The 27,645-nt window shown below is 44.0% G+C and overlaps 8 protein-coding genes and 1 non-coding gene across 13 annotated transcripts; 3 read left to right on the top strand and 6 right to left on the bottom strand.

Moving 5' to 3' along the window:
* Nucleotides 1-974: 974 nt before the first annotated feature.
* On the bottom strand, nt 975-1,056 carry TRNAS-AGA (transfer RNA serine (anticodon AGA)). Its single transcript has one exon. It is a non-coding gene; the product is annotated as a tRNA-Ser (tRNA).
* Nucleotides 1,057-1,236: 180 nt separating this feature from the next.
* LOC135613044 (universal stress protein PHOS34-like) lies at nt 1,237-8,751 on the top strand. Of its 5 annotated transcripts, none has more exons than XM_065109979.1 (2): nt 1,237-2,067; nt 2,150-4,608. In XM_065109979.1, exons 1-2 carry the CDS (start codon nt 1,368-1,370, stop codon nt 2,287-2,289), a joined length of 840 nt encoding a protein of 279 aa, XP_064966051.1. In that variant the 5' UTR covers nt 1,237-1,367; the 3' UTR covers nt 2,290-4,608. The 5 variants fall into 5 exon arrangements, with proteins under 5 accessions (XP_064966051.1, XP_064966056.1, XP_064966052.1 ...); XM_065109984.1 differs by lacking the exon at nt 2,150-4,608 and adding an exon at nt 6,091-8,751 and having other exon boundaries at nt 1,239-2,067; XM_065109980.1 differs by lacking the exon at nt 2,150-4,608 and adding an exon at nt 6,099-8,751 and having other exon boundaries at nt 1,239-2,067.
* On the bottom strand, nt 8,138-9,610 carry LOC135613045 (zinc finger protein CONSTANS-LIKE 4-like). Its single transcript, XM_065109985.1, has 3 exons — nt 9,021-9,610; nt 8,404-8,593; nt 8,138-8,304 (listed from the first exon to the last, which is right to left on the bottom strand). The coding sequence occupies exons 1-3, from the start codon at nt 9,555-9,557 to the stop codon at nt 8,279-8,281; spliced, it is 753 nt and encodes a 250-aa protein (XP_064966057.1). The 5' UTR covers nt 9,558-9,610; the 3' UTR covers nt 8,138-8,278.
* Nucleotides 9,611-10,561: 951 nt separating this feature from the next.
* On the top strand, nt 10,562-15,792 carry LOC135613046 (G-type lectin S-receptor-like serine/threonine-protein kinase B120). Its single transcript, XM_065109986.1, has 7 exons — nt 10,562-12,669; nt 12,820-12,927; nt 13,002-13,195; nt 14,373-14,583; nt 14,658-14,895; nt 15,018-15,168; nt 15,268-15,792. Exons 1-7 carry the CDS (start codon nt 11,397-11,399, stop codon nt 15,571-15,573), a joined length of 2,481 nt encoding a protein of 826 aa, XP_064966058.1. The 5' UTR covers nt 10,562-11,396; the 3' UTR covers nt 15,574-15,792.
* Nucleotides 15,793-16,698: 906 nt separating this feature from the next.
* Nucleotides 16,699-17,433, bottom strand: LOC135613047 (calcium-binding protein KIC-like). The gene has a single exon (XM_065109987.1). It carries the CDS (start codon nt 17,279-17,281, stop codon nt 16,925-16,927), a length of 357 nt encoding a protein of 118 aa, XP_064966059.1. The 5' UTR covers nt 17,282-17,433; the 3' UTR covers nt 16,699-16,924.
* Nucleotides 17,434-18,512: 1,079 nt separating this feature from the next.
* Nucleotides 18,513-23,648, top strand: LOC135580755 (polycomb group protein FIE1-like). Its single transcript, XM_009404320.3, has 14 exons — nt 18,513-18,753; nt 18,916-18,981; nt 19,261-19,383; nt 19,663-19,743; nt 19,820-19,912; nt 20,041-20,116; nt 20,197-20,276; nt 20,381-20,452; nt 21,376-21,435; nt 21,593-21,689; nt 22,744-22,807; nt 22,916-22,975; nt 23,135-23,231; nt 23,326-23,648. Exons 1-13 carry the CDS (start codon nt 18,577-18,579, stop codon nt 23,190-23,192), a joined length of 1,107 nt encoding a protein of 368 aa, XP_009402595.2. The 5' UTR covers nt 18,513-18,576; the 3' UTR covers nt 23,193-23,231; nt 23,326-23,648.
* Nucleotides 23,645-24,476, bottom strand: LOC103986338 (thioredoxin-like protein CXXS1). Its single transcript, XM_009404319.3, has 3 exons — nt 24,275-24,476; nt 24,025-24,147; nt 23,645-23,939 (listed from the first exon to the last, which is right to left on the bottom strand). Exons 1-3 carry the CDS (start codon nt 24,380-24,382, stop codon nt 23,781-23,783), a joined length of 390 nt encoding a protein of 129 aa, XP_009402594.2. The 5' UTR covers nt 24,383-24,476; the 3' UTR covers nt 23,645-23,780.
* Nucleotides 24,477-24,756: 280 nt separating this feature from the next.
* Nucleotides 24,757-26,240, bottom strand: LOC135613048 (cytokinin dehydrogenase 8-like). Its single transcript, XM_065109988.1, has 4 exons — nt 25,976-26,240; nt 25,641-25,895; nt 25,309-25,568; nt 24,757-25,232 (listed from the first exon to the last, which is right to left on the bottom strand). Exons 1-4 carry the CDS (start codon nt 26,111-26,113, stop codon nt 24,851-24,853), a joined length of 1,035 nt encoding a protein of 344 aa, XP_064966060.1. The 5' UTR covers nt 26,114-26,240; the 3' UTR covers nt 24,757-24,850.
* On the bottom strand, nt 26,168-26,740 carry LOC135611618 (cytokinin dehydrogenase 3-like). Its single transcript, XM_065107253.1, has one exon. The coding sequence runs from the start codon at nt 26,738-26,740 to the stop codon at nt 26,168-26,170; it is 573 nt and encodes a 190-aa protein (XP_064963325.1).
* Nucleotides 26,741-27,645: the final 905 nt, after the last annotated feature.

Below are 27,645 nucleotides of genomic sequence, written 5' to 3' on the forward strand. Positions count from 1 at the left end.
GATAAATCTCATCTTCGTGTGAGATGACGATGAGAAGATGTTCCAAGATATAATCAGACATGCACAAGATGTAAATATGATAATAATGGAGAAAGAAAGGAAAAATATTTTTGATGAAAATAATGATTTGTATTATTTGATAAAAATCAGAAAATGGTATTTCATTACATTTTAGAATAGTCAACCATCATTTTCCCATTTAAAAACATAAAAACCATTAACATAAAATAAAAGAAAAGAAGGAAATGAAGGGAAAAAAAAAGTAATGAAACAGTAAATAGAAAACTTGAAATTTTCTTACTCAATATAAAACTTCAAAAAAATTTCAAATATTATAAAAAATAAATAATCATGTGACCAATGAGGTATTTTATATTATTAGAATATAAGCTAATATTGCATCAAATTTAATTAAAAAATATATACTAAATAAAAAGTTATTGAGACTGAAACTAGACATTGTGTTAGGGCAAATCTTGCTTTCATACATTATATGTCACAACCCGAATCATATACATAATACACTCATCAGGCCCATATAAACTAATCATATACATTGCCCGTGAGACTAATGAGATGTTACATTATAAGAATAAGAAAATATTTATTTGCTAATATATACAAGACTAGAAGAATGACTAAATCTCTTTTGATTCTCGTCATAAAAAAAAATATTTTTCATGAAAAGAATGATCTATATGATTTACTAAGATAAATGAGAAGAGGATATCTCATTACTTTATGGAAAATATTCAGAATTCAATATTTTACATCATTATTGAACATGGAGTTCTTTTCAAGAAATCTGAATTCATATAATGTAAGATATTACACCATAAAATATCAAGAAATAATAAATTTACTGATGCCTGTCCTAAAACATAAAAGAATAATAATTATTATTATTAGAATAAAGTGAGAAGAAAAGAGAAATGTAAGAAATGAGAAGGAAAAAGAAAAAGACGTCAAGAAAACGTGGACGGCAGGATTCGAACCTGCGCGGGCAGAGCCCACATGATTTCTAGTCATGCCCGATAACCACTCCGGCACGTCCACGTCTGTGTTTTCTTTATGCTTTAGTTAAAAATATATAATATAATAATAATAATCATCGTAGAATCAAGCGTCAATTTGCGTGCGGACGATCACGATGGACGTTCGTCATGCACGACTGCTGTTGAGCACCGGAGAGAACACTACATCCGACACGCACGAATATTGTCACACCTCTCGCTCTCTCTGGTGTCTTCTAGTGACTTCGATCCCGCGTTTACACGTCGCCTCCTCGTCCTCCAGGCTCGCTCGCATTCCACTTCTGTTATAGGCGACCCCGATCGCGTCGCCCGCGAGTGATCTCACCCCCGGCCATGGACACGCATCATGCTCTACCGGATCCCGATCGCCCCGCGCGCCTCCTCCCCTCCGCCTCCGCGGGATCCCGCCGCCGGATCGCCATCGCCGTCGACCTCAGCGACGAGAGCGCCCACGCCGTGAGCTGGGCCGTACGGAACTACTTGCGCCCCGGGGACGCCGTCGTCCTCCTCCATGTCCGCCCCACCAGCGTCCTCTACGGCGCCGATTGGGGCGCAGTCGACCTCTCCCTACCGGCCGGCGACGACGACGCGGAGAACGGGCTCCCTGCCTCCGAGGAGTCGCAGCGGAAGATGGAGGAGGATTTCGACGCCTTCACCACGAGCAAGGCGCAGGACCTGGCGCAACCCCTCGTGGAGGCGCAGATTCCCTTCAAGATCCACATCGTCAAGGACCACGACATGAAGGAGCGGCTGTGCCTCGAGGTGGAGAGGCTGCGTCCTAGCGCGGTTATCATGGGGAGCAGGGGATTTGGGGCTGCCAGGAGCGTCAGCAAGAGCCGTCTCGGAAGCGTCAGCGATTACTGCGTCCATCACTGCGCTTGCCCCGTGGTGGTGGTCCGTTACCCTGATGATGGGGCTGGTGCTGGATCTGGACTGGACAATGGAGAGGCCAAGAAGTTAGACGAGGGGATCGAGCTTCACCTGGCGCCAGAGGAGGAACAGGAGTATCACGATGCTGCTGAGGAACAAAAAGGTGAGTATTCTTCTTGATATCTAACTCGATTGTTATTCTCTGAACAATGTCATGTAAGATATGCCCACGAACTCTATCGTAGACCTTTTATGTGGTGATTTATGGAAAATGTTGTGGAGTGGATTGGTGTTGTCCATGTACCGAGGTGAAATCCTTCCATCCTTACATTCGAAGCTTCCATGTACAGAGGTGAATTCCTTTCGGGAAGCCAGGTTTGGATAACCCGCAACCTGAGACAACCTAAGATAGGAGCTTTAAAGTATTAGAAAGAGTATTTGTATATTTCTGCTGTCTCTAGATTTTTAATGCTTCTATTTATTAAGCAAATTTTCATTACATCAGTGTGTAATAAGGGAAGAAGTCATTGATGTCTTGGTCAGCCTAACGTAGTCCGGATCCGTATGCGCCTCTGTCTTCGAGGTGGAAACCTCGAGCTCCCGATGTGTCACCTGTACGAAAACCAAGGTCGAGAAAGGTTTTCCGACCCAATCCCTTTGACGTCCAAGTTAGTAACACGAGATGTATGAATGTGAATGCGAGTAGTAAAAAAAGGTAAGTCGCCCTTGTTCATTGTGTTAGAGATGAGCTTTTATACTTGGTCGTAAAGAGTAGAATATTTTATAAAATATTCTGTGGGGAGGTAGCCTTTAATCGCCTCTAACAACCTCCCTCGGCCTCTTGTCTACATGGGCAGACGGATGGAGGGTGAGTTTGTCTTCTCTTTCCACCCTGGACACCACATGGTGATTATATGTCAGATAATGATTTGATAACGTACTCCCTATCATTTGTCTCCCCCCAAAGGCGTTCTTTAGGGCTTTTGCCAGAGGGGTCTAAAGTGCGACGTCTAGTTCATCCGGCATGTCGAGCTCATACCTCTTTGATTCATTGTTGACCTGGTGGCATGTTTAGTTCAGTCGGCACATCTAGTCCATCGTGCACCGCATATTGTCGAGCGACACACATTGGCCGAACGGGGTAGGGTTTTTCGACCTCCACGCCTCGGGCGAAGGTGGGGGTTGTACTTTCCCGACCTTCGTGCCTTGGGCGAAGGCAGAGGTCGGGTTCCCCAACCTCCATACCTCGATTAGAGGCAAGGGTCAGGCTTTCTGACTCCTATGCCTCGAGCGGAGGCAGGGTCAGACTTCCCAACCCCTGTGCCTTGGACGGAGGCGGGGTTGGGCTTCCCCGAGCATTGATCATCCTTACAGAAACTACCAAGGCATCGTCGTGGTTCGGGTCAAGGTACTCCGTCTCTTCCTTCTTTAAGGTTATCTCCAAGCCACCCTTTGTCCTCGGGCGCTTTTCAATGGTAGCTTTGGCAAAAGCTTTACGACCCTAAGAGTTGACTCCCCTTGAGGTGGGTCCACCAATGATGACGTAGATTTATCTCTCTCCCGGCCCTTGAGGTCAAGGTGAGGGTTCCCAGTGCTTTCGAACGAACCACCTGAGGTGTTCCCAACATATAAGTTCTTCAATCTACTCTTTCAAGTCGTGGAAATCCTCTGTGTCGTGGTTGTAATCCCGGTAGAATCAATAGCATTTAAACTTGTCTCTGTTCGCCAACTGAGTCTTCATCGGGTGAAGGTCTTTTAAGAGTTCATTTTCTTTTATCTGTCGAAAAACTTCAGTTTTAAATATATTCAGGGGGGTCAACTCGGACCTTGGCCGAGGTAACTCGGGTCATTCATTCCTCATTCACCGCGGTGACCTCAAGATCGGGGTAGATTGCGGTTCACCAATGATCAAAAGAGACAAGAGGGTTTAAGCCCTATCATGAAGGTCTGTATTATGGGCAACGGATGGGCATCTACCACGCCTCGGATTTCATTAGTGAACTAAGCAATGAAGTCTATAAGTGTTTCCTCCTCCCCTTGCCTTTGAGAAGCATTGTTGCAATGGTCTTGGGCATACGCTCCCGAGGAAGTGAAGTTCGAACTCCCTCTCGAGTTAGTCAAAAGAACTGCTGGAAAGCAGCTTCACAACCATTCTTATGCTGGGCCTCTTAACGTGTTAAGGAAGGTGCAGCACATCAGGGCATCTGAAGTGTTATACAATGACATTTGGGCACGAAAAGTTACAATGTGCTCCATTAGATTGGCACTATCATCGAATGCCTCTAATAACAGGAGTCAGAAGTTTACTGGAATCTGTTCTTCCTGGATTTTTTGGGTGAATGGTGATTGACCCGATGTGGCGTCAACTAGCACTTCCCCTTTGGATTGATAGACTCTCGTCGCATCTCCTCCAAACGTCGATCCATCTATCGTAGTTGGATTCACAGGGAATCCTCGGTCGAATCCGTCGACTAGGTCTTAGATTCAGACAGGGTAGAGTGGTGGTATGGTCCGTTGAATTCCACGGTTAGGGAGCGAAGTGCTCTCTCGGTGGGTGGTTCGACAAGTCTCGGGTGCTCTTGGGATGTCGGCACCACGTTTGGTGGGGGAACCTTGATAGGTGCCATTGCTACTGGCAGTTGAGCTGGTGGTGTTGCCTATTGGGCAACGACCAATATCATGCTCGTTAGCATCTGCGCTTACTGGTGAGATTCAAGAACACCTCGTCGGGGACGAGAAGGTGGCTCGGGGTCATCCCTGAGGGTGAGAGGCTCGAGTCATTGAATAGATACCAATATCACATTAGCGTTTGCGCCGAGGTGGATGCGTCCATATGTGGAAAGGATGGTTGTTGTCCCCCTTGAGTGAAAGTACTGTGGGTCGAGGGCAAAGCTTCCTTGCTCAAGTGTTCATTGAGAGGGTCGGCGAGCGGGAGTTCCTATGACATCGGGCCCTCCTTTTAGCACCAAAATGATGAGGGAAGAAGTCATTGACGTCTTAGTCAGCCCAACGTGATTTGGACCAGTATGCGCAGGGTTGTCAAGGTACTTCCGAGGTGGAAACGTCTAGCTCCGGAGGTGTTACCTACACGAAGACCGAAGTCAAGAGAGGTTTCCTGACTCGGTTCCTCCGATGCCCAAGTTAGTTTTACCTAAGGTGTATAAATGTGGACGCGAGTAGTCAAAAAAAGGTAAGTCGCCTCCGCTCATTGTGTTGAAAACGAGCTTTTATACCTAGTCGTAAGGGGCAAAATATTCCATGGAACAGCCTCCTCTTGGCCTCTTGTCCACTACCGATGATCAAGGGTGAAAATTTTGGCTTTTTACATTTAGAATGGCTTAACATAGAATGTACTATTATATGTTCTCTGAAGTGGTTCAGTATATATGTGCTGTTAAAGGACATTCTGACTAGTGGCAGATGTGGTTCGTGAAATATCAAGCATATTTTCAAGTTGAGCTTATTGTTCTCCACGTTTGCGAGTCGAAACATGAGCAAGATGTTGTTCCATAAAATGCAAGCTATGTCAGCCCTTATAGTCAAATCATGGTGGTTCTCAATCCTATGTCTAGGCATTGCATTATTGTCTTCTAATATATTACTTGGAGTTTGATCTTTTGGTCTTTACACTGAGTTCCTGGAATAATGGTATGTTGCTTTCTGCCATAAATTTTTAGGGAGCATGCTGTGATTAACAAGTCAAAACTTCAACATGCAACATGATTTGAAGGGGCATAACAGTATTCATATCTAAACATCAAATAACAAGCTAGTGTTGCTTATATTTTCTGTTGCATCTTTCATAATTTTCAGTTAACTGATTGGTAATTCTTTTGCAGATGCCTGAGAAATTCCTATGCATCTTGCACTTGAGATAACCTATTATGACCTTCTTTGAGTATCCCCATGTTTTCTTTTCTATTATAGGAGATGGGCCAATTACTTTAACTATGGCATATTTTGAACTGTAATAAATGATCCTGATATTTGGTTACAATGACTTTATCTAGCGCATTATAATGTCCTGCATTATGCTGTACTCACTCTGTCTCTCTACTCTCTCATCAGTTCTGCTGAGCCTGCTCGAACTTTAAAAGTGTAGTCAACTTAACGACAATACTTTGCATTCTGAGAATAAAATGATCATGTTGATGACTATTGATTCCATATATATCATTTGGAAAAGCTTTGTAGGAGAGCTGAATCACCTCTGGAAAGTTCCATAGCAGATGTCGCCCCACACATCAGGTTCGTCAAAGATGGCATAATCCCTGACAGTTTTCAGGTGTGACTCACCAGTTTTAGATGGCGTTCTCTTTTATTTGAATATTGAATGTGTTGCTAAAATATTCAGCTAACCCTCCAGATTGGCTGTCTGCCAGAGCTTGCTGCTAAATGTTTGCTGTAATCAAATTAGCGAGTACTAATCAATTTTGTCCCATAATTGATGATTTAATCGGTTTTAAGCCAGAAGGGATTTAATAAAACTTAAGAGATCCCGTATTATTTGCAGTTCTTTTCTTAATTCCTCGAGTTTGTTTGTTGAGTTTTTCAGTTCTGTCATTGTAATCATGTGTCAAGACTGTTTACATTACTGCTTGCTTATGTTTAGGCCATAAAAACACACCCAAATATCTGGAGTTCTTTTTTGCCAACCTTATGTTTCATAATTTTCTGTCTATTCATTTTTAGTATGTTTATGAACATAAGCACAGCATGTTGTTTCCTTTGTAAGATTATATTTGGTTCTAAATATTTGAACTTGCCATTTAGCTTTGAAGCTCATATTAGCTGTTAGGTTCATTTTCATTTTGCATTGGTTGTTACTTTCTCAAGTTATGGAACACTGCTACATCTTCCTATGTCTGTTTACTTGGGTTTCTTCTGCAGATTTGATCCTAACATCTTAAAATGACCCGACACAGTTTTACTACCTAAACTAGTTGACATTTTTCATTGGTTATATAATTCGTTCTCTAGCATAATCTTTGTTTTTCTCGTTTGGTTATCTCCATTTGAAGCCAGATGGTAAATCCATCATCTGTAACATGAAAAAGCTTGGTTGCATGTCTGCATGTAGTAAGTGGTTTGTCTGTGGGCAAACAAACGCTTGCAAGTCGATTTCTTGGCGCGAGACGATCGACATGGATGATCGAACATCATTTTCATTATTAAAGATGATAATAATTAGTTTCTTGCTATACGGGGGAGGCGATTTGGATTCGGTAAGGCTACTACCGTAGCTGGGACCCGAAAACCAAATCCATTGCCATGTATTCTTCACCAGTACATTTTTGATAGGGGAGATGTTGGGGAAAGATTCGCTATATGTGGCTAAAACGGCATTGAAGCAACTAAGTCAGTACCTGCTTTTGCAAGCAACCCGGTCATCCATCTCTGTCCAAAGGACGCCACAGTAATCCTGAGACCATGTCATGCAGCTAACAGAGCCTACCACTGTTGGTGGTCGGTGGTAGGTGGCAGAGGCTGCTCGGCCATCCTTGTTTGCTGTGGGACACTAAAATTGTAATAATAATAATAAGATCTTAATTATTTTAGATCGATTATATGATTTTTTTTATTATTTAAAATTTTATTTATAGTCTTTATTTTGTAGGTCTTTGAGCATGTCCTTGTTATTTAATCATTCATCAAGATGAATATTACTGGTACTTGAAACCATAGAATAAAAAGACTATAGTCTATTGGGATTTAACTATTTATTTTTTATCTTAATTTGTTGATGCTAATTATTCCTGAAATGGAGAGATTATTTGCATGTCTCACTCTTCCCTTGCAACGATGACTTGTTTTTGCAGTTTATCTCTTGTTTCCATTGGTTCAATTTTTTATAGAAATTTCTTGATAAATAAAATGTCAATCATCTCAGAACAGTACTATTTTTTATTGTTGGAAATGTTGTCACCTTTTGGATCTGTTTTTCCCCATGCAAAAGGCAAATCAAATCCGACCCGATAACGAAGGTTATCCTTCGAGAATGGTGCATGTGCCGAGTCTGCTGGCCACAAGGGCCCTAAGCCACGCTCTGTTTGGGGCCAGCAGCTACTTCGGATGGTGGGACGAGGTGGAGCGTGGAACCACCGACGCCACATGAATTCAGATCGCATGCAGTACGAAGCCGCATCACAAGAATAAATACTTTATATATATATATATATATGAAATGATGTGAGTTCGACAAACCTTCGATTAGCCCATGAAACAAGTCAACAGTCAAGAACAGAGGAACACTCGAGCCATTCATTCGTTCATTGAGATGGAAATACCTACAGACGCTCGAAACTAAACAAAATGAATCCATCCATCGGCATGCATGTCTCATCGCTCCCTCTGTAGTCAGCAGTGCACACCATTCAACCTTGGAGATTCTTGTATCGATCTGCAATGACCCACCACACGAAAACCAACCCTTTGAATGCATCGAACGATAACAAGCTTGATCGCTAAGAGAAGAGGCATCGATCGAAGGTAAACTCACTTGGATCGGAGGAAGACAGGAACGGGGTCATGAGACCGACGGCGGGGCGGAGAAGAGCGGGCCTCTTGCGATCCATGGTGGGACGGACGGCGGGGGCGAAGGAGCTGGCCTCGTCTTCCGCAGCTGCTGGAGATGGAGCGGGCGCCGACGCAAGGTATCTCGGGCGGGACGAGGAGCAGGCGAGATCGTCCTGCGAACGATTCGTCGCAGTAAGAATCGAAAGCCATAGAGATCCCGCATAAAAGGGCTCGAAATCAGCAGGGGATTTAGGTTTCAAGCTTCTTTTGCTCCTCAAAGATGGGAGCTTTGTCGAAAGTTTCAGCTTTTATTCATCGAAAACTTTTGTTTTGTGATCTCTTTCACGATTATAGGGAAAACACTAGTCTGTTTTACGCTTTGTTTGAATCGGAAGAAAAGAAAAAGCAGGAAGAGATCCCAAAGGGACGAAAGTCACAAATTCCTTGTTTTTTCTTTGGTCTTTTACCATACAAAAATTGCAGCGACGAGGGAAAAGAATCGATTTTTGTAGGTAAATCATGAGATTGGATTCGAATAATTTTGATCATGAATGCTTTTGATTCACAACGGAATGCAAAGAAGAGCGGCAACAGATTTACCTGCGAGACAGCGAGATCGGCGTTCTCCCGCATCCGCTTCAAGCCACCGCCATTCCCCATGCGGCCCGACTCCTCCTCGCCTTCGCTGCTCGACGAGCTCGTCACCGGCGGCGGCGTCAGAGACCACGGCACCACCTGGTTATCCCCTTCGTCCTCCTCCTCCCCCTCCCCTTCGTCGTCGTCATCTTCCTCCTCCTCCTCCTCTTCGTCCTCCTCATCCTCCTCCCTTCCTCCCCCTTCCCCTTGTTCCACCTCCTCCTCCTCCTCGCCGCCGCCGCCACCCTCCTTCCTGCCTCGGGCCGAGGCAGTGGCGGCGCACCGCTCGCAGACGGAGACGGTGAGGCCCAGCCTGGCGCCCTCCGCCCGCCACTGCGTCGGCGACTGGCAGCTCCGGCAGAGCAGGCACCTGGAGTGTCGCGCCACCAGGAAGTTGGCTCCGTGCACCTTGGCGTCGCACTCCCAGCACAGGCTCGCCTGATCCGACTCGCAGTGGATCCTCGCCGCCCGATCGCACAACTCGCATTGCCTCACCCCCATTCCTCCTCCTCCCCCTCTCGAAATCGATCTCCTACCCCTCCCCCTTCTCTTCCTTCTCCTCCCTCCTCTCCCCCCTTCCTCTTATTTGACGAAATAAAAGAAAAAAGAAATATACATATAAATATATATAGTGATAAATAGCGCTTCATTTATGCCTCTCCCTCTTTATTTTCCCTTCTAAAGTTCCGCTCACCTCCCTGTACGCTTACCTTAGTGACTCACCCTGGTTCATAGTTTTCTGATTCCAATCAGTTTCTTCGCATAGAAATCGCTAGGAAACCTCTCCTTTCAGGATAACTCATAGCCATCGTTAACTCACAGCCAAAACGTTCTCTCTCCGTTACTTCGCATTTAATGCCTTCATACATACATGCATACATACATATATATATATATAATTCCCAATTATTCATCTGTTTCACCAATAGAAACAGCGGTAACATCACCGGGAAGCACCTTCTAGGGAGACGCACGGGGGTAATATGGTCATTACGGTCTTACCCTCCACCAGTAGCCGCCTCGGAGCTCTTCGTGTTCCCCGCCGACGCGGCCAATCACGTCGTTCCGTACTCCCACGTCGGCACCCCACTCGTTTAATGTAGATATTTTTCCCCCCGCACGAATCCCTGCGCTCCTCCACGTGGCGACGATGCGATGGGCGAGATTCCTGGATTCCTACGTGGCTCCGCTTCCACCACCACCGCCGCATCGGTCCACGTGACACTCACCTGAGCCTCACACCCCACCCTGCGACCGGGCCCCACTCCATCCTCCATTCGCATTTCACATTGTCACGCTCAATGCCCACGTGATCTGTCCACGTGGACGCCCCGAGATTTTTGTGCGAGGTGGGGGGGTGCGCTCACCGGCTTATCTTTTGTAATTACTTGTGGCGGTGGTTGGTCGACGGAAACGCACGGTGGGCGTTTGGCGTGGAGGCGGAGAGGCATCGCCAGCCACGAACCGGAGGGCGGGTCGAAGATCCGCACCCTCCGGATCCGATCCTGCCACACGTGTCGTCCTGCGGCCGTCCCTCCTCTCGACATGGCTGTGGGGCAAGGGATGGGCCGCTGCTCCCGAACGTGAAGATATGCTTGGCCTTAAAGTAAAGGTCATCATGTCTTCGGACAAGTTGGGAAGAACAAGAGGGAACACCTGGTGGTGGATTGCAGGGAATAAGATGTGTGCATGGCTCTGTTTCGATGCATCTCTTTCTGCTGTTCCCGCCGCCAGCGCCGGTGTTCCATCCTCACCTGCATCCGTCAACCTAACCTTACCCAAGTCAGCTCGAGTTGTCGGTAAACTTTCTACAGTGCCGGTTGGTGGTCAAACCTTTCTCGAGTCCGATAACGTGAACTACGGAATGTCAACGTATCATGTCGAATCACTGTTGACTGTAATGGCTTGATCATGCAGTGAATACATATCCCCAAACCCGAAGTGGAACGGCAGAGCTCTAAGCCAGGAGCTGACTTTGAGATCTAAAATCTTCGGGAAGATTTGTTGTCGTACGTCACCCATGTGGTAGAAGCTATGACCTCCAAACCTCTAAGCCATATCGATGTAGGTCTTCGCTCTCCTTCTTCAAACTCGTCGGCTGCCGTGCCGGACCGCTTTGACCACCGCCACCGTGTGGCATGCGGAGTAAATGAAGTCATGCTACAGTTTATGTTCAAGCTGCAGACTTGATGGACTCGACACTTTCTCTCACTGTGAAATAGTCAACAGCTCCACCTATTAGTATTTAGTAGTATGAAACCAAATCCTTGGACGTCGGAGAAGTGCCTGATGGTGGCATAGAACAGACAGCACTCCACAGGTTCATGTTGAGTCCCTGAGATGGCTTATCAGTTCATGGGTTTTGTTTTCCTCCTCTCTCTGCTCAGTGCAATGGCTTCTCTCTCTCATGCTAAGGACAGCCTCGAAGTAGGTCAGTCCATTAACGACGGTGAGAGGCTGATCTCTGCCGGTGAGATCTTCGAGCTCGGCTTCTTCAGCCCCGGAAGTTCCAAGAACCGGTACGTCGGACTATGGTACCACAGCTTCTCCACCGACAACGTCCTCTGGGTCGCCAACCGCGACGCGCCGGTCGCCGACGCCTCTGGCCGCCTCGCCATCGGGAGCGACGGCAACCTCGTGGTCCTGCAGGATGGCTGTACTGTCGTGTGGTCGTCGAACGTGTCCTTGAAGTCCAACCAATCGACGGTGCAGTTGCTGGACACCGGCAACCTCGTGCTCAACAACTCCGGCGACGTTGTGTGGCAGAGCTTCGACAACCCCACCGACACGTACTTGCCCGGCATGAAGGTCGGCCTAGACCTCGACACCAACGTGAACCAGGTCTTCCGGTCGTGGAAGAGCAAAGACGACCCCGGGGTGGGGAGCTACTCCATGGGCATGGACCCCAAGAGGTCGACCCAGATCTTCGTGTGGGAGGGCACCAAACCGCGGTGGAGGTCCGGGCGGTGGAACGGGCAAGTCTTCATCGGAGTCCAGAACATGGTGCCCACGTACATATACGGGTTCAAGCTGAGCAACCTCGAGGACGAGCAGAAGATGTACTACTACTTCACCGTCTCCAACAACTCCCAGCGGTGGGTGCTTACCTGGGACGGCATCGAGGAGCAAATGATATGGAAGGGCGACACCAAGTTCTGGCACAGCGTCTGGGCGCAGCCGAGCACGGCCTGCGAGCTCTACAACAGGTGCGGGAGCTACGGGAGCTGCACCGACGAGAACACCCCGACATGCTCCTGTTTGAAGGGGTACGTGCCGGCCGTGGAGGACGAGTGGAACCGCGGCAACTGGACTCGTGGGTGCGTGAGGAGAACGCGACTGCAGTCCGAGAGAAACAGCAGCGACGGAGGGAGCGTGGAGGCCGACGGGTTCTGGAAGATGGAGCGGGTGAAGCTGCCGGACTTGTCGGACTGGTACTCGGACATCGGGGACGAAGACGGATGCCGAGCCACCTGTTCGATGAATTGCTCCTGCAAGGCCTATGCGTTCGTGGGCGGGATCGGATGCTTGGTGTGGGGTGTGGATCTGGTGGACATACATGTCTTCTCCAGCGACGGCAATGACATGTACCTCCGGCTTGCCGGATCAGAGCTGGGTGAGTGATTGCTCTTTCTTGATCATTTGTTCAGAGTTCATGGATTAGCACTGAAGATTTCTTTCTCGGTGCAGATCTATGGCTTCAGCTGCATACAACCATAGAATCCATCTCATGTTACATATCGTAATTGCCTAATGTTCTTTGCAGAGACCGAGAAGAAGACATCAGGTCATGTGATACCCATACTCGTTTCGGCATTGGTCTTGGCATTTGGATGCATCTACCTGTCCTTGAAGTGCAAGAAAAGATTGCGAGGTAAAAAGGTTTGCATTCTGCAAGAGCTTTCTTCTGCTAATTCTCCACTAAGTATAGCCTTTCAAACCTCGCAGTGTTCATCATACGACGAAGAGGCCAAAGAATTTTGCCGGTGACTCCGAGCAGAGATGAAGATCTAATTGAAGGTGCAGAGGATCAACAATGCCAAGAACTGCCGTCGATCAGTTTCGAATCGATTACTGCTTCAACATCCGGCTTCTCTACTGAAAACCTGATTGGTGAAGGTGGATTCGGTCCTGTTTACAAGGTAAACACTCGATCATCTTCCATTAGCTTTTGCGAATTAGCTCATTGAATGTCACTAAGAATCAAGAAAGGTAAAGAACAGTCAAAAGCTAGAGTTAGAGGGACAAGCAGGAGGTATTTAATCCAGACAGACATGGGTAAATATGCCTGACTTCTCTGCATGGATCACATAAAACACTCCTTAAAGAGAAGAGTAACAACAATCACCTGATTCTATTTACAATAAGGAAACAAAATGAAAGAGAATTCAAAAGAAAATGCTTGACAAAATGAGCACAAGAACAGATTGTATCTCGCTTTGTACAGTAAGGAATAGAAAATTAAGAACAGATGGTTCAACAGAACAAATGCCATCATAGAGAAATATCACTACAAGAGCATCCTAACATTAAAGAAACAAACAAGAAAATTCGGCCTTCGAACTCCATTATTGGTTGCCCTGTTGATGCTGATCGGATTTGCAGCGTTGCCATCATGAAACAAAAAAGATCAGCTTCAGCTTTCTCTCTGGACTCGCAGCTGCTGTCCGTGATGAGCAATTATACTTTGATAGTCTCCTGCAGCATAGGAATAGAAAGATGTTTTTCAGCAAAATTTCTTGAAAATTTTTCTCTTTCCACATAATCCACATGAAGACTGCAGGCCATAAATCCCAAGCATCTTGAAGACTCTTTCAGATCACGCAATTCCTACTTTCAGCCACCAAGATTCATTCTCCCAGATTTACCTGAAAACATAGATAAAAAGCCCACCTTGATGATTGAAGTACCACAGAATACCGGATATACAAATATGTTCAAACAAACAGGATTTAAGCAATCTTGTCTTCAGCAAATTTCTTAATCTCCATCTTAATCTTAGTTGATAATAATCTTTCTACCCTCTGAAACATAAGAGGCCTGAACAAGAGCACATTACTAATAATCTTTCAGGAAACACCATTTCAAAATATATCATGAAATTAGGATGCCATATTATCTGATCATTTGATTATTCTTCTTTCTGGTTTTGTTTCATTGAGTGGTATAGCTCTCTTGACTTTCAGATGGTGAATTATCTGAATATGAACTAAACCAAGCATTACTTGTCTGCCTATTTTCTCGTTTTGTTTAGTAGCTAAAAGTTCATGTTAGAGAAAGTGGAACATAATGCCACTTTGATTGATCTGGTTACTACAGGGTACATTACCTGGAGGCCAAGAAGTTGCCGTAAAAAGACTATCGAGGGGCTCAGGGCAAGGCCACACCGAATTCAAGAATGAACTTATCCTAATAGCAAGATTACAACATAGGAACCTGGTTAGACTCTTGGGTTGCTGCATTCATGGAGAGGAGAAGATACTTGTCTATGAATACATGCCTAATAGAAGCTTGAACACCTTCCTATTCGGTAATGCTACTGCTGCATTTTCTCTTGATAATTTATCTTGCGACTTGACTCTGATCTTATAATGATTCGGACAGATCCACAGAAAAAAGGGCTGCTAGACTGGAAGACTAGGTATAACATCATAGAAGGAATTGCTCGAGGCCTTCTCTACCTTCACAGGGATTCAAGATTACGAATTATACACCGTGATCTGAAGGCTGCCAACATACTGTTGGACAAGGACATGAATCCAAAGATATCAGATTTTGGCATGGCACGGATTTTTGGAAGTGATGACAATGAGTCCAACACTAAAAGAGTGGTGGGAACATAGTAAGTACTACATTCTTCATTAGCTTGGAAGGAACTAAGAAAATTACTCTGCATTAGAAGAGGTCAACACAAAAACTCCAAACTTTTCACACCTTTTGTTCGTTTTTTTTGGTGAAACACAGTGGTTACATGTCTCCAGAATATGCAATGCAAGGAATCTTCTCCATAAAATCTGATGTTTATAGTTTCGGTGTGCTACTCCTAGAGATCGTTAGTGGAAGAAAAAACAGCATTTTCACACACCAAGAATCTTCTGTTAGCCTCTTAGGATATGTAAGTAAAGCAATCGCTAACCTTTGCTATTTAACTTGTGAAAGTATAGAGAATATTTTTTCTGTAATTACATTTGCTTATACCTAGAAATTTTTGCAGGCTTGGAGGTTGTGGAATGCGGACAATGTGATGGAGTTTGTGGATCCAGCCATAAGAGATTCATGCTCACAGAAACAAGCATCAACATGCGTGAATGTGGGTCTCTTGTGTGTGCAGAATCACGCAAACGATAGACCATCAATGTCATCAGTAATTATAATGTTGGAGAGTGGAACTGATGCTAATTCACACCCAAGGCAGCCCACTTTTACAGCAGAAAGAAGTCCTCACGATACTGAATCATCACCATATGATCTCAGACTTCTTTCTGCTAATAATTCCATCACTTTGGTTACGGGACGATAGAACCTTTAACCTATCATTCAAATTTCCAGAACTTGCCTACATTGAAGGAATTCCAAGCACTTGGAAATGATGGATATATACTGGCAGATGAGATGGTTCGGATTAGCCTATCATCCCATAGCAGAGTGTTTGTACATTAATAGGGTTTTAGACTTGTGATTTGTTGCTCTGTTGACTCTGCCTTTTATTCTTTCCATCATAACAACCACTTCAAGACAATTCCTGGTGTCATTACTTGGAAATTAATCATTTCTTTTTCCTCTCTTAGTCTCTTTTTTCTCACAACAAGTGAAGTGGTGATGCTCCAGAGTACAAGTTATATGATTCAATGAAGTGTAGAGAACAGAAATTAACCAGATGACAAAACATGAAGATGCTAATATCGAAGTCTTCAAATGATACACTATGATCTGACAACATTATTTTTCCAAACTTTACTTTCTGATTGACATGTATTATCTATCACAAGATTTTCTTTATTAACAAAATCTTCTGATCCCAACCGACGACGAGTACCTAGAGTAAAAGAAAATTACCTAGGCGCGAAGAAAGAAATGTACAATAACAATATGCTCATTACATCTACAAAAGGAATTAAATTCAACATTAAAGAAGAAATAAGATAAGGAACATTTACATCTTTTAGCTACCAAATTGAATATTTAGCTATTAACCATATTGAAGTGATTCCAAATCACCAATTTTGTGAGTCATTCATTTGTGCATCCTAATCAAGTTGAGTTCTATTGAAAAAGCTATCTAAGGATCAACTAAGCCATTCTTCTAAAGCTGTTAGAACTAATGGAGAGAAACCACAAATTAGAAATCAAATTAATTTGCAGTTCTCAGAGATCAAGTTTCCATCAAGGAAACAATATGAACTAGTAGCAGTCAGTGAAAGAATTTGTGGTTCAATGTCAGATTCTTCCTGAGACAAAGAACTCCTGATAAGGTTTCCCTTAATCCTATGGCTTAATCTATGGAAATCATTCCCGAATCCAAGCACACACTAGTACTGATATCAATAACAGTCATCAAACTCACATCTTCACTGTCAAGAAAGAGATCCAGAAAACAGATGACCAGATATGCCAAAAATCAAATCTTTAGCAAGAAGAAGAGCAATTTGCTATCCAAGAAGCTTCATTTACTGTTGAAATTTCAAGTTTCAATTACATTAGCACATGAACATCGAAATCCAATCAATTCGTATCAGCCCATCAAACACTGGCTAATCCCACCACTGCCCAAATGATGGCTCGGTTCTGGATAAGAAGAACAGAGAATCTGAAAAGAGAGGAGCAAAATATCTGAGGAGGCAAAGGCGGCGGAGGAGGAAGAGGAATCGGGCTTAGCTCATGAATCCAGGGCCGAAGGCCTCTCGGGATGCCTGGTCCATCCACCGGCGGGGCGCGTCCATCAGCTGGGGGCTGAGGCGGACCATGAGGACGCAGAACTCCCACTGATTGAGCGCGCCGTCGCCGTCGGTGTCGCCCTCCCGGAGCATCGCCCGGAGCTCGTCATCCCGGAGGCCATCGAGACCCAGCAGGCCGGCGTTGCGCTTGAGGCTGTCGAAGGTGATGAGCCGGCGGCGAGGGTCCATGAGAAGGCGAAAGCCATTACAGAGCTCCTCCATGAGGCCATCCTCGCCGAGCTTGTCCGCCATGAGGGGGAGGAAGTCCTCGAACTCCACCGGCCGCCGCGCCATGACTATCCGACGTCGTAGCAAACCAACTAGGAAGAGGTCAGTCGATGGCAGATAGAGATGGAATGGAAAGACGGGGGTTCAAATAAAGGCAGGGCATCGGCTGGAACCGGCGCAGTTCCTTCGAGGAAATCGAGTGGGATCACGCAGAAAGGAAGAGAGGGTTCGACGAAGGTGGCGATGTGCCGACCAAGGCGCACGTACAATGATGTTGACCGTCGCTATTACGGGGTCGGATCTTATACATTAATTTGATCCGATAAGATCAAACGTACATCCGAATCCGGATCTTGATGTCTCTGCAGTCTTGAATTCGGATGATCCGGTCACGTATCGGAGCATCCAATCCCAGTAAGAAAAGCAGGGTGGGTATCGACAAAACGAAGCTTCAAAGATGCTGTCGCATTTACGAGGTCAGATCGTTTTGTCACAGGAAGAGACCGGGAAGGAGGGAGGAAGAAGGTAACAGTACAGGCTTGGCTTTGGGGAAGGGTCACGCACCGGTTGTTTACATGCAGGGATCAGGCGGAGCTCCGGCAGTCGACCTGTGCTTGGAATGAAGGATCGACGTTGTGATGGAACTCAAAGGTTGACTTTTTTGGTTTTTGGCTCCGGATTTGGTTAGAGATGAATGAACAAGAAGATGTGCAGAGATGCAACTAATACATAATTATTTTAACATTGATTTCACTTGGATGTCCAAAGAACGATGATTCGAGTGAGTTAACTATTTTGATTATTGATTTGGATTCAACATAAGTCTTGTGAGAGATTCGAGTTACGATTTTATAGACATGCTCGATAGGACTCATTTGATGCTTAAATTAGTGAAGATTCAAAAATAAAGATATTATAAATTTTTTATAAATATTTTGAGAATATATTATCTGAATTATTGAGTGATTGCTTATGCGATATCGAATTAATATTATCAGAAAAATAATTATTGATTTAATCTTTGTCATTAGTGTGGGCCAAAGGTTAGAACAGTATATGCAATAAATATTTTTTTAAAATATATTAAAAAAATATTTAAAAATATATATATATAATATCTCATCAAAGTATTTTAAATTTTAAGAAATATCAAATTTAATAAAAATAATAGTTTTGAATAAAAGAAGAAATGATGATATATAAAAAAAATATATATATATTAAATCAGTCTAATATAAAATAATTCAATAAAAAGATAATTTGTCGACCTATTTGTCTGGTCAACGGGCGGGCCGTGTTAGGGTTCGCGTTAAGACTGGCCCAACCCGCCCATCGGAGAGAGAGAGAGAGCGAAGGCAGGGATGGCGAAGAGCGGGCTGGGGTGCGAGCCGGCGGTGGGGTCGCTGACGGCGGCGAGGAAGAGGGAGTACAAGGTCAGCAACCGCGTGCACGAGGGGAAGCGGCCCCTCTATGCCATCGCCTTCAACTTCATCGACGCTCGCTACTACGACGTCTTCGCCACCGTCGGCGGCAATCGAGTCAGTTCCTGTCCTACCCTGCCCCTTTCTTTTCATCGCCTTTACCTTCGCTGCCTATCTATTCTTTGATTTGCACTGGAGTGTGTAATAACAGTTTGTTGTGTGGTTGATATTGGGAACATGAAAAAGCGGCGATACTAAAGATCGCATTGTTCTTCACAGGTGACCGTGTATCGATGCCTTGAAGGAGGTCTCGTTGCGGTCTTGCAAGCATACGTTGATGAAGATGTATGTTTCTCTGAATCTTTTGCTGGGGTGATAAACGTCCGTTATTCTAACTGTCAAAAGCAATTTTGACGCGGTTAAATGCAGCATAAAACGGAGGGACTCTTTGCTTGTTTAAGATATCCACCTGTTGCCATCGTAAAAATCATATTTAGAGTAACAAATTGATGCTTTTAGAGAGCTACATACATTGTAAACATGCCAAATTTTGGATTTGTCTGACACTAGGAAGCTCTGATAATTGATTATATTCTGACGACATGAATGTTTGTTGTCATTCAGAAGGACGAGTCTTTCTATACTTTGAGTTGGGCATGTGATACCGATGGGACTCCTTTTTTGGTTGCTGGTGGAAGCAACGGAATCATTCGTGTCATCAATGCTGGCACCGAGAAGATACACAAGGTGGGTGTAATATCTTTTATCCCAATAATTTGCATAAAAGATGCCAATTGAGGGAAAATGTCACCCTACTTTTTTTTCTTTCTTATTGTAAACCGTACATGATCCAAGAATTTCTCCATGTTTGGGTCTTTTTGGAAAAGAAAATTTTGCTCAAACTCATTGAAGATCAGATTCGCATTCCTTCTGATATTCCATGTCATAAGTGTGAAACTTAGTATTACTTGGGTATATCCTTAGTATTAGATGCATTAATGTTTCTGTGATGTGAGAATCCCACAGAGTTTTGTTGGCCATGGAGATTCGGTTAATGAAGTAAGGACTCAAGCACTGAAACCTTCTCTTGTGGTTTCTGCCAGCAAGGTAGATTTATGATGTTTTTATCTCTTTAATTGCATTATGCCGATCACACTGATGATAAATGAATATTCATAAACAGGACGAATCAGTTCGGTTGTGGAATTTACATACAGGAATTTGTATATTGATATTTGCCGGAGCAGGTGGCCACAGGAATGAAGTGTTGAGTGTTGTAAGTGCAGTGAAGTGCCAATTTCTTCTTTCCTGCCTTTTAGTCTTCTTTCGTAAATTATGATTAGGCCCGTAAAATAGATCAAAAATTATACTCATCAAAATATGTTAGTAACCTTGTATCTGTAGGACTTCCATCCATCCGATATCTACCGGATAGCAAGTTGTGGTATGGATAATACTGTCAAGATCTGGTCCATGAAAGGTGTGGAAGTTACCATGTTTGAACTTTCTTTGTTTTGCTACAGGGAGTAATTTTTATCCAAAATCAGCTATCTTTTGCAGAGTTTTGGACGTATGTTGAGAAATCATTCACATGGACAGATTTACCATCAAAATTTCCTACAAAATATGTGCAGTTTCCTGTGAGCATCAAAATCTTCAGTACATTTATCACCAACTAAAAGAATAACTGTAGGTAGTTTTGTTATTCCTATGTGCTTCAGATTTTTGACTTCTACCATTTCAGGTGTTTATAGCCTCAGTCCACTCTAACTACGTCGACTGTACTAGGTGGCTTGGTGATTTTGTCTTGTCGAAGGTGATTTGTTGCATATCTCATCTTCTTGGCAACTACTGTCTCTCATATGCCTCAACCTTGGACTTGGTGGGATTTGGTCATTCTTCCCTAGGTTCCACAGAAAGGCTAGTAATAGCTTAATAATCAACTGTAGTAACTCCGGTACCCTGATTATTGTTTTATATGAAAATATTTCTTTTATTCCGTACCTTTTGGTTTACTACATTATATATGGAGTACCGGTTCAGGATCATGTAGTTTACTTATGCTTTGGTTGTAGAAGAAAATTCTATAAATATATTTACATGTAAAGATGACTTGTTGGAACATCCAACCAAGGTTTTAGATAATGAATGGTCTGGTACTAGCTTCAGTAACCTATTGGACCATAACAATATCAATATACTAATATTTACAGCTCGGTATCCTTGAATAAAATAAATAAAATTTAAAATAAACTCTATATGTTTCGATATTGGTACTTGATCAGATTGATAAATAATGGTCCATACATACCGGTCACTATTTAAAATCTTGCATTAAACTGGCATAATTGATTCTAATGAGCTTCCCTGACATTTACTTTTTTCACCAAGGAGATCTATTGTTATATTGCATGCTGTAAAAGATTTATTATACTGATTCTACTTTAACATAATTTACTTATGGAAACTTTGATGTGCATTAGGTAAAAAACAAGCTATACATAGTTATTTAACATGCACAATACTTTGTAATTTGTAGTATAATTTTTGTTACATGTTGCTTGGACATCTTCCAGAAACTAAGCATGTTTTGCAATTTGACTTCCATTTAGAGCCGAACTTGTTGCTGCCACCATGATTCATCACTGGTGGCACAATATAATTTCTGCTGAACTGGCAAGCAGAAAATGATGTAAGCTGCTTTGACGTCCACTAATGCTTGCTACTCAAATGTTGCAGAGTGTTGATAATGAGATTGTCTTGTGGGAGCCAAAGACCAAGGAACAAAATCCTGGAGAGGTAAATTTTTGTGCATTTTTCTGTTATACATAGGCACTTGCTTTTCCACAATACTTATGCACCATATACCTGTCCTTCTAAACTGAGAACTGGACATACTTTCACTTCCACTATTGTTATACACATCTAATTTTTCTTTACTAAATATACTGCTCAGGGTGCTGTTGACATTCTTCAAAAATATCCAGTTCCTGAATGTGATATCTGGTTCATCAAATTTTCATGTGATTTTCACTACAATGCTGCAGCAATTGGTAATCCCTTTTATCTTACATCATACATGTCATAAGAGTTTAAATTCAACATAGGGCAAGTGACAACTTCATGCACTGTATCTTGTGTCTTATGCTCATGGGGGCAACCTATGCACTCATACACCTATGCTTGGTTTCAAATTTCTCAGAATTGAAAAACCTTTTCTGATGAACATTTAGGTTAATGTCAATCACTGATATTGTTCAAGTGCACTAAGTTTTTGCTTACCTGTATAACGAGATTGAGTTCTCCAAATTCATTCTTTTTTATGTGAATGAAGTACATAATATTGGAGGAGATTGTACATTGTTCATTCCATCAACTGCCATACTGTGCTCATATCAGTCCATGGGCGAACCGGCACATACTGGTCGGTACCAGCATACCATATGTAACCCATTTCCAGAAAAAGAAATTTTTTTCCCTTATTTAATGTAAATTTGTATTTAAATAAGAATAGAATGTATACGGGGCATAAATGAACATGATTTCTAAGTTATAAAGATGAGAGAGTGAGAGGCTAAGTGAGAGTGAGTGAAAGAGGGGATGGAGGAGGATTTAAAGCAAATGAGGCCCCAATAGTCAATTTGCCCATTAGGGTCAATTTAACCAGCAAAGAGCCACTTGCTCCCAAAGAACCTGAGACTTCCATCTAACAAGTTCCAATCAAAATCCTAGACACCAAGGAAATCTGAAACTTAATGATCTTCCAAAGTTTCCATGTGATATTCAAATGTGGTTGCAGGTTAAGACTTATGCTACCAAAGATTAGCCCAACCCTTGAGTATTCCTTGAGATTCGTAAGATTTTAGACTGAGAGGTTGGTATTGTTTTGCTGGAGGGATCTATGCTCATCTCTAAGGGCACTACTAAGGCATAAAGAAACAAATATAAAATTGTTCTATGTATGGATTGACTAAATTGTGTGTGTTACAAATGATATTTCTGGCTATCGGAAGCTCATGTATCTTACCAATGACTTTTGGGCTTTAATTAAGGTTGAGCCCCAGATTTTTTTTTTCTGATCTATCTAATTCCAGCTGCTTCTAATAGGGAATAGGGAAGGGAAGATTTTTATTTGGGAGCTTCAGTCCAGCCCACCTGTTCTCATTGCAAGGTTACCATAGTCAATAATTCTTTTTGTGATGTTATTTGTTATGTCGTTATTGGCATATATCATGTTTGTAACATATAGTGGCTTTTCTGACCGAGTTTCCTGACGTAGGCTATCTCACGCTCAATGCAAGTCTCCAATAAGACAGACAGCGATGTCCTTTGATGGAAGGTAGGAAGCTCAAACTCACATTGTGTAATCATGTTTGCAAAAATTCTCTAAACAATATTATAGAGAATCTCATCCAACTTCTGTAGGTTCTCTCATCTTTGCTCCAGAGCTTGTTAAGACCATAAAATTTTCATCTTTTTCTTTTTTCCCGGCGTGCAGCACCATACTTACCTGTTGTGAGGATGGCTCGATATGGCGCTGGGACACAGTCTCATAAAGACACAAAGTGCTTACGGCTCCTCAACCGTAATTTAAGGTATGTGTTTTTCGCGTGAGTTGTGCATAGCTATATATTTGTCACGATAAATATAAAAAAGAGTCAAGTCCTCCTCTCTTTGTTTTCTTTTCAGTCTTGCTCGTCGATCGTGAAGTTTGCTGGTAGCCTTGCTAGCACGGATGAGTGGACAAGCGCCCGTTGCGTCTACCCTGGATGTATCCAACATTGTAGAAGTATATTACGGATTCCACATCTTGATTCTTCTGCATTATAGCGTAGTCTCCAATGTATTATATTTGCAGTCTTTTGGGCTCCTCCCATTTTGTGTTGCAAAAGAATTAGTATATGGAATGCTCAATGAGACTCGTGAAAGATTTTAGATGGTTCCTCTAAATCTATATCAATGGATGTTGAATGTATCCACATATATGAAGGATTGATAATATCTTCTTTTTATTTGTTCAAATAATTTTTATGGGCTTTTGATGATCAAGCCAGATTAACATTATAGTTTAGAACAAGAAAATAGATAAACATGATGATCCACACTTGATTTATTCTTCTTCGTTGTGTTTGACTGCTGCCAAATTATTCACTGGTGGTTGCAGGACAAATGGATTGCACGTAACATTGTACCATCTTCCTCATCTCCTCCGGATTTGCCCCAACCATCTTACTCAACACCGTGCCATGTTTCATCAGGACAAAAGTAGGCATTGCCTTCACCTCCATCCTCGAAGCAACCCCCTGTCTCATATCATCATCATCATCTCACTGAGAGAGAGAGAGAGAGAGAGAGAGGAATAAGAATCCAAGAAAGAAGAAAGACTACCTTGACTTCATCAACATCGACCAAGAGGAACAGGATGTCCAGATGAGAATTCGCCAGTTCCTCGAAACAAGTGTTCATGGCAAGGGATGGGACACACCATGAAGCACCAAAGTGGACAAACACCTGCGGAAGTTTCACCCAATGAAAACTAGAAGACCTTGATCATGTTCTTTATGAATATGGATTGAAGTCAAAGCCTAGCGATGCACTCGATCAAGTGATTCAAGGAGGGAGGATGGGAGAATCTTACTGGGCACCCTCGGTCGTCGGCTTGGGTGGTGAAGAGATCCCATGACTTCTCTGAATCCACCTTCGCCACCTTCGACTTCACCTCCTGTGGTTGCTCTGCCGCCGCCATGGCCTCGACCTTACCAGCAAGAACTAGATTTTCTCTTGGATGCTGTTGGGCAAAGAGATGCGATTTGGAAGGATTATATTCTAAGAGAAGGGATCCCACGGTAGACTTCGCGGCTGTCGCATTCCTACCTATCTTTCTTTATTCGATCGTCAAATCTCGGAAGGCTTACATCTATTTGATCGAGATTTCTTTAGTGGTTTGTGATTGTGATGGCTGCGAGGTCTTATCATTCGTGCATGCCTGCTTCTGATGCGGGAGAGATGTTGGCGATCGAATTGGAGGGGTTGTGGGCGAAGAGAAGAAGTCTCGAAATTAAGATCGTGGAGTCGACATGGCAGGATCTTTCTCCTGCTACAAGGTCAACCCATCCATCATCGCAAGTCAACTTTCATTCAATTATTCGCGTCCAAATAAGAACAACAACAACACGGTCAGATCGGATGGTTGCTTGGACGGTAGAAATGGTGACTACAGCTCTCCTGCTTCAGCAGAAGCTTTCAGCGGCTTCCTCCTCTTAAAGATCCTCTGTCCGGGCGCCAACACGTTCAGAGGATCGAACTTGGACTTCAACTCCTCGAACCTCTTCCACTTCTGGCCAAAATGCTCCCTCCACTCCTCCTCACATTGCAGGTACGGCATGTACTGCTTCGCTCCCATCCCCCCACCCCCATGGGAGCTCCCTCTCGCTGTGGCCATGCGTATCATCTGTTCATTTTGCTGCATGAGACCATCGAGGCACGAAGATCCAACGGTGCATGTCGGCGGCGCCGCTCGGAGCACACTAACCACGTAGAACACATCCTCTCCTGCCTCATCTTGCGGTACGACGATCGACGTGTTGAGATTCCATCTGAAACATATCATCCATTAGAGAGAGACAGAGATAGAGATAGAGAGAGAGAGAGAGAGAGAGAGAGAGAGAGTACTGGTGTCTCAGTGTGGGATACATGATGATGGGGCCATTAACACAGGAGTCTGACATGGTTCGAAGGAAGAGATCGTGGAACCTCCGGATCTGAGACCTCGGCACGAACAGGTTCATCCATGGGTGAGGCACATCCCACAGCCCCATTCTCCTTAGGCTTAGCTCCTCTTCCCTAACGCGGTTCAGGAAGTCCAAGTACGAGACCTCGAGGATCTCCACGGACGTCATGGAGCTTACTCGGGCCAACACCTTCGCCCGTTTCTGATGCAGTCACCAACAGAGTTAGATCTTGTGGTTGATGTAATCCAACGTGAGGCAAAGCAGAGTACGTACCTTCGCGGCGTCGCTAACATCATCATCATCATAGTAAATGGCCATCTCGAGCAGGTAGCACGCTGTCGGCTGTCTCGGTTTGACGCATCTCTCCGCACCGAAGCGCGAGAAGGCGTTTTTGGGCTGGTGAGATTGAGGTGCGTCACCGAACTTGATGAACCCCTCGAGGTAGTCCACCTCCCCCGAGTTGACCACGAGTTCTCCGTGCCTCGTGAACTGCTCAAAGTCGTGGTGCTTTACTCTGATCCATGCCACCTTCACAGTCATGGTGGCGGAGACCGGAGACTCAGCTCTGTGCAGCAAGTAGTAGTAAGAGGAGGCGGACCGGGGTGTACCATTGGAGGAGCAGGCCGTAACTTGATCCTGGCTCTTGTTATGATGCCCAGCTGCCCAAGCCCGCCCAGAACTCCATGGAAGAGGTCTGAGTTCTCCTTCTCAGAGCACTGGACAATCTCGCCTTTACCTGGAAACATACAACAGAGATGGAGACGAGTCTTCTCGAGTGCACGACGTGAAGCACAAGCTGGTTAACCTGTGACGACGTCCATTTCCACGACATTGGATATCTGAGGCCCTTGCTTGAATGTTTGGCCACTGATACCGCCGACCGAGAGAGTTCCGCCCACGGTGAGGTACAAGTAATCCGTCCACGATCTCGGTGAAAGGCCATGCCTCAAGGTCTCGTTCAGCACATCAATCCACAAGGCTCCCCCTCCGGCATCGACGTAGGAGGTGCCATCGCCGTCGACGATCGTGATGGAGAGTGGCAGGCTCCGCATGTCGATGACAAAACCGCCGGGGGCCAGCGCTTGGCCGTGCGTCGAGTGGCCGGTGCCTCTGGCAGCTACTGTTACGTCGTTGTGGAGTGGAGAGGAGTAGATGGACTTGAGGAGAAGGGAGATGTCATCTGGGCTGCTTGGCTTGAGGACCGCAGCTGGGGAGGCATGGATTATCTTGCCGTAGTCTGAAGTGAGGTTGACAGGCACTTGAAAGCTCAGATTGGCAGGCAGTTTGAAGAAGATGTTGGACGAACGGAAGAAGAAGACGAGGAGAATGGACAGTAGGGCAGTACTGAGCTCAAGGATGAGAGGCAGATGCATGGTGGTGAGGAGATGATGCGTTCAGAACAATTCATATATATATAGAAAGAGATAGATAGATACATAGATAGAGAGAGAGAGAGAGAGAGAGAGAAGACGGCATAGTTGCTCTAAGCGGAATGAACTTAATGGAATGATATGTGGAAAATGCATGAAATGACACAAAAGATTACTGACTTCATCTTAGAAGGCCTTAAGGACTTAATTGTAGTCACTGCAATACTCCTATATTATGGATTAATATAATTCATGCTCAACTTTTTTCCATTTTATGGGATGCGAAATTTGATAGAGCTCTCACTCCATTATCTCCCGATGATGATCAGGTAATCTTTGATACTTAGTCCGAAAAAAAAATCAAAAATATTTTTTGTTGATATTGTTGGAACCCTCCCCCGATAGTAGAGTCGAGTGGAGTGTTTTAGTTGGTAGAGATTCTATCATCTTCCTTAGCTATCAAATGCATAGTTTGACGATGGCTCATCGAAGCTAGTACAAGCCAAGCTCCTCAGGGTATACCCCTATAGTTTACATGACCGAGTAAGTCGGTATAGTCCATACACATTTTTCATTTTCTATTAGGCTAGTTAACTAATACAACATTTATCGGCCAACATACAGTGGAGAGAGGTGATCGGCCAACATTCCTGGAATATCTTTTGGACACTTAAGCATTGGTTTTCATGCAATAAACACCAAATCTAGATCTTACTGCATTGAACACTCTGAGAACAGACCAGTGATCACATGGTATGTTATACTCTCTTTTGTGCAGTAGTACCCACCTACCATGTCGGATTAGGTAGTTTAAGCCAAGAGAAGTTGAAGCTCCACCTCTTCCCAACTGTGGTAGGTTGAACTTCTCTAAATGTACTCAGGCCTGAGGTGAAAGTTCCAATGTTGTT

This window comes from Musa acuminata, chromosome BXJ2-5 (genome assembly GCF_036884655.1).
Source record: "Musa acuminata AAA Group cultivar baxijiao chromosome BXJ2-5, Cavendish_Baxijiao_AAA, whole genome shotgun sequence".
Taxonomy (NCBI): Eukaryota; Viridiplantae; Streptophyta; class Magnoliopsida; order Zingiberales; family Musaceae; genus Musa; species Musa acuminata.